We start from the raw sequence: 10,867 nt of genomic DNA, 5'->3' as shown, positions 1-10,867 counted from the left end.
TTAGAACATGTTTCTCATCTGAATTCTAATTAGGGCTTTCCTCAGTGCAACTTTGACATCCTTATTCCTTAAACTGTAAATCAGGGGATTCAGCATGGGACTCACATTAGTATAGAAAACAGAAAAAATCTTTCCCTGGTCCAGTGAATCAGGAGAAGAATATTTAGAATACATGAGTGCAGCTGACCCAAAAAAAAGAGAAAGGGCAATGATGTGAGAGCTACAAGTACTGAAGGCTTTTGATCTTCCTTGAGTGGACTTGATATGAAGAATGCTAGTGAAGATGAAAATGTAAGAAACTAGGATGGTAAGACTGGGTACTGTGATATTAATACCCACAACAATAAAAACCACTACCTCGTTGACATAGGTGCTGGTGCAAGAAAGTTGGAGGAGGGGGAGTATGTCACACAAGTAATGGTTGATGATGTTGGCATCACAGAAGGTTAGTCTAAGCATGCACCCTGTGTGCGCAGTGGCTCCAGCAAATCCCATCACATATGCAGCAAAAGACAGCACAGAGCAGACCTGAGGGGACATGGTGACCTTATACAACAATGGATTACAGATGGCCACATAGCGATCATAGGCCATTGAGGTCAACATATAGCATTCAGAGATGACAAAGAAGAGAAAGAAAAAGAGCTGAGTCATGCACCCAACATAGGAAATGACATTCTTCTTTGATACAAAGTTTATGAGCATTTTGGGAGTGAAAACAGAAGAGTAACAAAAATCAATGAAGGAGAGGTTGAAGAGGAAATAGTACATGGGGGTGTGGAGGTGAGAATTTAGACCAATAAGAGTGATCAAGCCAAGGTTGCCGACCATGGTGACAATGTAGATCATTATAAAGAGGCAAAGGAGGGGCTGCTGGAGCTCTGGACGATCTGTTAATCCAGCAAGAATAAATTCAGTCACTGAGGAGCTATTGCTAGCCAGCCTTCTTATCTTCAAAACTCTGTGGGGACAGAAGAAAATTCCATTAATAGAGAACCCAGCTCTCTCCTTACAAACTCTCACTCATAAAGATGGGACTCAGACTGGCAGAATTCAGGTGAGTATTTCTTTGTTTCATGGGGTCTAAATGTACTGCCACAACCACTCTTCAACACTTCAGTCACTCTGTCTTTTGTCTGTATGAGCTGAATGTGACAAAAAATGGTTCCTGTCCTTACTAGAAGATAGAGAGGTGGAATAGCTGAGGTTCAAGTCTACCTACTATGAGCTTGGGGTGTGGGGAATGTCTCCCATCTCTCCCTTTCATTCATCTGGCCCTTCAATTCCTAGTTTCTACTAATAATTCCATTATTCTACTAGACACCTCACTTCCCCGGTGATGGCCGGCAAGTAAGAGAGGTTTCCTTTAGCACAGAGACTGTACCAATATTCCGCTTCCTAAAGGGAGTCCTCTTAGTCTATGGGGTTTCATGATACTTTACTACAAGAATTCATGAAGTCAACAATTGATAACCGGTACTGAGACTGTTGGTAGCCTAAGATTTTTAATTCCCATACACCCCTGTGTTTCTGGACATTCTCTGCTGTTCCATCCTAGCTAGACACAGGATGAAGAATGGAAGGTGAACGTGCTTTCCCAGGTCTTTGCAGGAGACCATGAAAGAGGAACATGATTAATTTGGATGCTGGTTGTATAGTTGTGAAGTCTGTAAACATTTACCAAACTGTACTCTATTCTGATGACAGGAAAACTCACATATATATATATGAGTTTATATATATACAGAGAGAGAGAGAAAGAACATGTCAGTATTGTTTTTTAAGGAAGAAACAAATCTTCTGTCCTTCCTCTGATCTTGCTATGTTCTGAATGTGTCACCAGGAGCTGCCATAGCTGTCCTGCCACTGGACTGACAATGAAGCCAAGACAAAGGATAAGATGAAAGCAGGCAGGAGACAGAGCTTCATACTGTTGAGTTTCTTGTTATTCAATAAATGCTTTTTTTTTTTTTTTTGCATTTTTCAGCAACATACAGAGTGAGAGAGAAAAATAGAAACTTGATTAGCTCACCCTTCCTCCATTCAGAGAACTCTGTGTTTCATCTCCACTGTCCTGGAGTTAGAACTAGCTTCGGAGGTATCAGATCTGATCAGATGTTGTCCCAGAATCTTCTCCCTTGACTGGCAAAAGCATCATAGCATAGATCTCACAATCTGAGTGTTCCAGGAATCATTCTGAGGTGTACTTCAAACTTCCAGTTACAAATTTGCCATACGAATGTGAAGGAAAACCAGATTCTCAACACCAGAGCCACAATGTCACAGAGTACATGGCATTTGCTTAAGGCTTATAATTCTTTTGGACCTGTTTAAGAATCCAGAAGATCTCTCCTAGGACGTCCTCATAATGATTAAAAATGCAAGGAAGAAATAATGGTGTTTGTGTTTATACCCTAATTTGTGATTTTTTAAAAAATGCAGGAAAGAAATAATGGTGTTTCTGTTTATACCCTTATTCGTGATAGTAGATGTGAACTTCCCATCTGGGATTATACAATCCCCAGGGCATTGGAGGAAGAAGCCTCACTGTTATTTATAAAGATGCAGATATAATTAATGTCATGGAAACTTTCTCTAATTATAATTCTAGGTAGCATATTATCATAAATAAGAATTTATGTATAATTTAGTAATGTTTGTTATGCTCAATTTTTATATTTTGAGTCCTTTTAATTAATCTGTATTTAATTGCACATGTTATATAGACATAAGAAAAATGTACTTTTATTGATTTAAAATATTTCAATAAAAAAGTTATATAAGCAAAATAATGAAAATTTACTTTCTTTGTTCTGATTCAACATATCTTTGCATTTACCAGATTAAAATCAAATCTGTAAGAAAAATCATTGTTAACGGGCTTCCATTTCTAGAAAATACAATATTAGAATTCCCCTGTGTGTATGAACTTGTGCTTGTGCTTGTGACCAGTCGTTTATTTTTTTAACTTTTTATTTTGAAGTATATTTTTATTTATAGATTAACAGGAAGTTGCAAAAGTAACACATATATCCCGTCAAACTTCATCCAGCTTCCTTCTATAGTGACATCTTCCAAAATAGCAAAGCTAGGAAATTGACAGTAGAACATTAGTGTTAACTACATCACAGACCTTAGTCAGCTTTCAGCAGTTTAACATACGTGTGTGTGTGTATCTATACATAAATCTTTAAAAAAAAAATTTTTTTATTAAGTTTTTTTTATTGGTTATGAATATTCATGCGGTAGAGAGCAAATTGTCACCACTCTTGCCTACACTGTGATGGCCAGATCCATACTGGCAGCATGCCTTTTACCATAAATTTTGATTATGTCCCCTGTCCCCCACCCAATTATTCTTCCAATACTCCCCGACCTTCCTCCCCACCCCCTTTCCCCAATCCACTTTAAATCCCTAGGTATGTTCTCTCCGCCTGCAAATCCAAAGCCCCACTGTGGTCTTTCTTTCCTTCCTTCTTTCTCTCTTAACTCCCACTTATGAGTGAGCACATAAAGAATTTATCCCTCTGTGTGCTTATTCCACTCAACATGCGTTTCTCCAAGCTCATCTGTGTTTTTGCAAATGGGAGAATTTCATTCTTTTTTATGTCAGAGTAGTATTCTACGGTGTATATATATATATATCACATTTTTCTTACCCAACCATCCATCAATGTACATTTACATTGGTTCCATGTCTTGGCTATTGTGATCAGAGCTGTGATGAACATAGGAGCGCAGGTATCCCTTCAACATGATGATTTGATTCCTCTGGGTATATACCCAGAAGTGGGATTGCTGGATCATATAGAAGATCTACCTGTAGTTGTTTGAGAAACTTCTATACTGTTTTCCATAGTGGTTGTACTAATTTACAGTCCCACCAACAGTGTAGGAGTATTCCCTTCTCTCTACACCCTCGGCAGCATTTGTTATACTCTGTCTTTTTGATGATAGCCAGTCTAACTGAGGTGAAATATCTCAAATGTGGTTTTAATTTGCATTTCCCTGATGACTAGTGATGCTGATAATTTTTTCATGTACCTATTGGCCATTTGTATGTCTTCCTTTCAAAAATGCCTATTCTGTTCATTTGCCCATTTTTTAATTGGGTTATTTGGGGTTTTTTTTACTGTGTAATTGCTTGACTTCGTTGTATATTATGGATATTGATCCCTTGTCAAATGCATAGTTAGCAAAAATTTTCCCCCACTCTGTAGGTTGTCATTTCACTCTGTTGATTGTTTCCTTTGCTGTGCAGAAGCTTTTTAGTTTGATAGAGTCCCATTTGTTAATGTTTTCTTTTGTTACTTGTGCTTTCACTCTCATGTTCATAAAGTCTGTGCCCAGACCTACTTCCTGAAGTGTTTCAGCTATATTTTCCCTTAGTAATATTCCAGTTTCAGGTCTTAGACTTAAGTCTTTAATCCATTTTGAGTTGATTTTAGTATATGGTGAGAGGTGCATGTCTAGTTTTGTTCTTCTGCATATGGATATCCAATTATCCTAACAACACTTATTGAAGATGCAGTATTTTCCCCAATGCATATTTCTGTTCCCTTTGTGAAATATCAGATGGCTTTAAGGCTGAGGAATGATTTCTGCATTCTATATTCTACTCCACTGGTCTAAGTGTCTTTTTCTGTGCCAGTACCATGCTGTTTTGGTTACTATAGCTTTGTAGTATAATTGGAAGTCAGGTAATGTTATGCCTCCGGCTTTATTATTTTTTTTGCTCAGGATTGCTTTGGCTATTTGGGACCTTTTGTTGTTCCATATGAAGGTTGCGGTTGTTTTTTCCATTTCTATGAAGACTGCCATTTGTATTTTGATGTGGAATGCATTGAATCTGTAGGTGGCTTTGGTTAGTATAGACATTTTCACAATGTTAATTTTTCCAATCCAAGGGCATGGAATATCTTTCCATCTTTCTGTGTCTTTTTAAATTTCTTCCAATAGTGGTTTATAGTTCTCATTGTAGAGATCTTTCAACTCCTTGGTTAAGGTGATTCCTAGGTATTTTGTGTGTGTGTGTGACTGTTGTAAATGACCTTACTTTCTTGATTTCTCATTCTGTTAGCTCATTATTGTATAATATAAATGCGGAGGCATTTATTTTGTATCTTGCAACATTACTGAAATTATTAACCAGCTCTAGGAGTTTTTTGATAAAGTCTTTAGGTTTTTCTATACATAGTATCATGTCATCTGCAGACAGGGACAGTTTGACTTCATCATTTCTGATCTGGATGCCCTTTATTTCTTTCTCCAACCTGATTTCTCTGGCTAGTACCTCCAGTACTACATTAAATAGAAGTGGTGAGACTGGACATCCTTGTCCTGTTCTTATTCTTAAGGGAAAAGCCTTCAGTTTTTCCTCATTCAGGGTGATACCGGCAGTAGGCTTGTTATAGATGGCTTTCATTGTGTTGAGATACTTTCCATCATTACCTAATTTGTTGATAGTCCTTATCATGAAGATATGTTGAATTTTGTCAAATGCTTTTCAGCATCTATTTAGATAATCACATGATTTTTGTCCTTGAGCTTATTGGTGTGATGTATCACTTTTATTGACTTTCATATGTTGATCATCCTTGCATCCCTGGGATGAATCCCCCTTGATGATGGTGTATAACTTTTTTGATGTGTTGCTGTATTCTGATTGCTAATATTTTGTTGAGGATTTTTGCATCTATGTTCATCAAGGCTATTGACCTGTAATTTTCTTTTTTTGTTGTCTTTATCTGGTTTTGGTATCAGAGTTATGTTGGCCTCATAGACTAAGTTTGGGAAAATGGCTTCTGTTTCAATTATTTAGAATAGTTTGAGGAAAACTGGTATTAATTCCTCTTTAAAGGTTTGGTAGAATTCAGCTGTAAAGCCATCTGGAACTGGGCTTTTCTTTGTTGGAAGATTGCTGATTACTGCTTCAATCTCATTGCTTGTTATTGGTGTGTTCAGGTTTTCTATCTTCTCTTGGTCCAGTCTGGGTAGTTTGTATGTGTCCATATCTTCAAGGTTTTCATATTTGTTGTCATACAGTTGTTTATAATAGCCTCTAATGATTCTTAGTATTTCTGTGCTATCAGTTGTAATCTCTCCATTTTCATTTCTGATTTTTGTTATTTGGGTCTTTACTCTTCTTTTTTTTTTTTTTTTTTTGTTAACCTAGCTAATGGTTTGTCTATTTTATTTATCTTCTCAAAGAACTGGCTTTTAGATTCATTGATCTTTTCTGTCCTTTTTGGGGTCTCTATTTCACTTAGTTCTGCTCTGATCTTAATTGTCTCTTTACATCTACTACCTTTAGGAATGGATTGTTGTTGTTTTCCAAGTTCTTAGAGGTGTGGTGTTAAGTTGGTTATTTGAAGTCTTTCCATTCTTTTGATGTAAGCATTTATAGCAATAAACTTCACTCCTAGTTCTGTTTTTGCAGTATCCCACAGGTTTTGGTATGATGTATCTTTATTCTCATTAGTTTCAAGAAATTTTTTGATTTCCTGTTTAATTTGTTCTTGGACCCATATGTTATTAAGGAGCCTATTGTTTAGTTTCCATGTATTTATATAGTCTCTACGGTTTTGCTTGTTATTGATTTCCAGTTTTAGTCCACTGTGATCTGAAATAATACTTGGAATGATTTCAGTTTTTTAAAATTTGCTGAGACTAGATTTGACCCAGTATGTGGTCTAGCCTGGAGAATGTTCTATGTGCTGATGAGAAGAATGTATATTCTCTACTTGTGGTATGAAATGTTCTGCATATGTCTGCCAAGTCCCATTGGTCTAAGGTGTAATTAAAATCCTGTGTCTCTTTGTTGTTTTGTTTCCTGGAAAATCTGTCTCATACTGAGAGAGGGGTGTTCAGGTCTCCCACTATTAATGTATTAGGGTCTATTTCTTTCTTTAGATCTAAGAGGGTTTGCTTTATATATCTAGGTGCTCCAGTATTGCATGCATACATATTTGCCTCCTTTGTCTCTTTTTATGTGTTTTGGTTTAAAGTCTATTTTTCTGATATAAAAATAGCTACTACCTGCTTGTTTTTGTTTTGTTTTGTTTTTACATGAGATTTTCAACACTTTATTGTAAGATAGAATTTGCATTAGATGATTTTGCCCAACTGTAGGTTAACATAAGGGTTCTGAGCATGTTTAAGGTAGGCTAGGCTAAGCTATGATGTTCAGTACTTTAGGTGTATTAAATGCATTTTTAACTACCAATATTTTGAATTTATAATGGGTTTATTGGGACATAACCCCATCGTAAACACAGAAGCAGCTGTACTAGTTTAAATATAATGATGATAAAAATATTTTGCATTCAATTACAAAAATAAATTGTTGCCTTCTTACCAGGCCAAAGGATACCCCTTTCAAGGAAGAATTCTATTTCTGGAAAGATACTTCTAGAAGAGTCTTTTCAATAAATTAAAGCCTTGTCATTTTCATTTTGCTCAATTTGTTCTGTAAACAGTGAAGCACCAGGCTGCTTTTCTGCAGAAGGGATGCAAATGATGCAGCATTTATGGACCTGATGACTCTCACTAAAGACAAGTTGATGCTGCTCAGTCCAGTATGTGTGGTCTGGTGATAACAAACTTAAAGGATGATGCTCTGCACAGGGTCTTCTCACAGAGCTGCAGTGGTCTTCATGGGCACAGTCCTGGAGGAGCAGCTCTTTGGTCTTCAGTGAATTTCAGGATCTAATTTTGTAGACATTTCTTATTGCCTAACTCCTATAACCCTCCAAAGGAAAATAAGTATCTACTCACAGCCTACAATGACTTTGCCAGAAAGTTCCACTGACATTTTGTCTCTCAGTTAAAAGAGAAATTGTGACACTTCTCACAGAGGTCAAATTATTTCATCATCTTGTTATGAGGAAAAATAGTAAAACTGAAAGCCAAATTAGACAGTTTATAATAAGTTTATTTTTCTTTCTTTCTTTCTTTATTACAAATATTCATAAGATACAAAGCTAATTGTCACCCCTCTTGCCCATGATGTGAGGGCCAGAGGAATAGAAATCATCATGCCGAAGGGATACCTGTACTGCAATGTTTATTGCAGCTGTATTCACAATAGCCAAGAGTTGGAACCAGCCCAAATGTCCATCATCTGATGACTAGATAAGGAACTGAGGTATATCTATACAACGGAATACTACTATGCTCTAAAAAAGAATGAAATACTACCATTTGCAACAACATGGATGGACTTAGAGAAAATTATATTAAGTGAAACAAGTCAGGCACAGAAAGAGAAATACAATATGTTCTCACTTATTTGTGGGAGCTGAAAATAAATAAATAATAAATAAACACACAAACAAATGGGGTGGGAAGAAGACAAAATAACCACAAAAATTCCTTGAACTATTTAAGTCAAGTGAACAGATATGATGTGGTGGGGGGGAGAAGAGGGGGTGGAGAGGAACAGGTAAAGGGGCATGAAAAACAACTACAATGTATTTTGAGAAGTAAAATTAAAAAAAGAAAAAGAAAACAAAAAATAAATACATCTTCTACAATGATCAGTTATTGCTAATAAAATCAGGAAAAATTTATAAAGAGATATGATCAATTAAACTTATTATGCAAAAATAATTTCTGGTAGTGGGTATACTCCCAGTATGTACCTGCTCATTTTTGGTTTCCATTTGCATGGTATGCCTTTTTCCATCCCTTCACTTTTAGTCTGTGTGTGTCTCTATAGGTGACATGGGTCTCTTAAAGACAGCACGTACTTGGGTCCAGCTTTTTAATCCCATCAGCCAGCCTGTGTCTTTCGACTGGGGAGTTTAATCCATTCCCATTCAGGGTCGTTATTGACAGGTGTTGTTTAATTCCTGTCATTTAATTGCTTTTGGTTTAGATGTTTTAATTATCTTTTGATCATTACTTCCCCTTTTATTTCTCTTCTTCAATGTTAATCGGAAACTTGAGGTGGCATGATTTAGCTTCTTACTTTTTCTCACTGGTATTTTTGTTTTAATGGCAGGTTTTGCTCTTTCTTGTGTATCTGTGGTAGTGACATTCATTATTCAGACTCCAGATGCAGGACTCCCTTGAGAATCTCTTGCAAGGTGGGTCATGTAGTGGTGAACTCCCACAATTTTTATTTGTCTGGGAAATACACTATTTCTCCCTCATTTCTGAAAGAGAACCTTGGTGGGTAAAGAATTCTTGGTTGGCAATTTTTTTCTTTTAGTGTTTTGAATATATTATTCCACTTTCTTCTGGCCTATAGGGTTTCAGTTCAAAAGTCTGCTGTTAGTCTGATGGGGGTTCCCTTATAGGTGACTTGATGCTTTTCTCTGGCTCCTTTTAGGATTCTCTCTTTGTCTTTGAGCTTTGTAAATCTGACTATAATGTTTCTTGGATAGGATCTTTTTGGATTTAGTCCGTTTAGGGACCTTTGAGCTTCCCTGGATGTGAAGGTCTGCATCTCTCCCTACACCTGGGACATTTTCTGTTATTATTTCCTTAAATCGGTTTTCAATACCTTTTCCTTTCTCCTCCCCTTCTGGAATACCCACAATTCAGATGTTGGAGTGCTTGACGTTGTCTGCTGTCTGTCTTAGATTTTCTTCATTATTTTTAATTCTTTTTTCTGTTTTATTGTCTGCCTGGGTTATTTCAAAAAGACCATCTTCAAGATTTGAAATTCTTTCTTCTGCTTGCTCTAGTCTGCTGCTCAAACTCTCTGTTGTGTTTTTTATTTCATTGAGTGAATCTTTCATTTCTAGGAGTTCTGCTACACTCTTTTTAAAAGTATTATTCTCTTTGTAAGTTTCCGCCTTCATATTCTGGATATTTTTTATTGTTTACTTGTGTTCTCTGATTGAATCTTCTTTTATTTCTTCAAGCTTTCTTAAGGTCATTGCTTGGAATTCCTTTTCAGACATTTCAAAGATTCCCTGTTCTATGGGGTCTGGAATTTGAGCATTACTGTATTCCTTAGGTGGTGTCATAACTCCTTGTTTGTTTGTAGTTCTAATATTTTTTCATTGATGTTTGGTCACGTGGTATAGGTCTTGCTTCTTCTGTTACTCTGTGTTTAGCTATGAGGATAAAGATTTCTTCTCTATTTGCAGGCTCTACCAGTGGTTCTTCTTATATCAGTGTAGTTAAGTGAGTGGCAAGTTGCCTGTAGAGTGGCTCTGGATGATACTGTGGTGGGGAACTGTTCTTGTTGTGACAGAAGGTGAGGTGGTGTCTATATTACACAACCTTGACTCTTTATCCAGCTTTCCATGGCCATAGACTGAGCCCCTGGTGCCATGCAGGTCTCAGCTCACCTTGGCAGCTGTTAGGCTGTGTGTGCTTCCCTTCCCCCCATGGCCTTAGACTGAGCCCTGGTGCCACATGGGTCTCAGCTCACCTCAGCAGCTGCTGGACTGTGTGTACTTCCCTTCTGATGGAGTTTGGATGTGTTGTCCTCCCAAAACCCATTAGGAAATCTAATGCCTAATGTGGCAGGGTTTGGGGCTGTTTGAATTATTTGGGTGGATCCCTCATGAATGGATTAATGCTCTCCCTGGGAGTTGAGGATAGTGAGTGACTTCCTGCTCTACTAGGGCCCACAAGAGCTGGTTGTTTAAAACACCCTAGCACCTCCCCTCCCTCTCTCTCTTGCTTCCTCTTGCCATGTGATCTGCTTGTACCCACCAGCTATCTGCCACTTTCTGCCATGAGTAGAAGCAGCCTGAGGTCCACGCTGTCCCAGAATCATAAGTCAAATAAACTTCTATTCTTTATAAATTACCCAGTCTCAGGTATTCTGTTATAGCAACATGAAATGAACAATACACCTTCCCCCTAGGCCTTAGACTGAGCCCCAGTGCCACATGTATCTCGACTC

General features: G+C 37.3%; 1 protein-coding gene across 3 annotated transcripts; it reads right to left on the bottom strand.

The window, feature by feature from the left end:
• Positions 1-4,548, bottom strand: LOC134374825 (olfactory receptor 8B3-like). Of its 3 annotated transcripts, none has more exons than XM_063092838.1 (2): positions 4,517-4,548; positions 1-928 (listed from the first exon to the last, which is right to left on the bottom strand). In XM_063092838.1, the coding sequence occupies exons 1-2, from the start codon at positions 4,546-4,548 to the stop codon at positions 1-3; spliced, it is 960 nt and encodes a 319-aa protein (XP_062948908.1). The 3 variants fall into 3 exon arrangements, with proteins under 3 accessions (XP_062948908.1, XP_062948909.1, XP_062948911.1); XM_063092839.1 differs by lacking the exon at positions 4,517-4,548 and adding an exon at positions 2,033-2,043 and having other exon boundaries at positions 1-934; XM_063092841.1 differs by lacking the exon at positions 4,517-4,548 and adding an exon at positions 1,230-1,254 and having other exon boundaries at positions 1-920.
• Positions 4,549-10,867: the final 6,319 nt, after the last annotated feature.

This window comes from Cynocephalus volans, chromosome 4, assembly GCF_027409185.1.
Source record: "Cynocephalus volans isolate mCynVol1 chromosome 4, mCynVol1.pri, whole genome shotgun sequence".
Lineage (NCBI taxonomy): Eukaryota > Metazoa > Chordata > Mammalia > Dermoptera > Cynocephalidae > Cynocephalus > Cynocephalus volans.
This window is presented reverse-complemented; position numbering and strand designations above follow the sequence as displayed.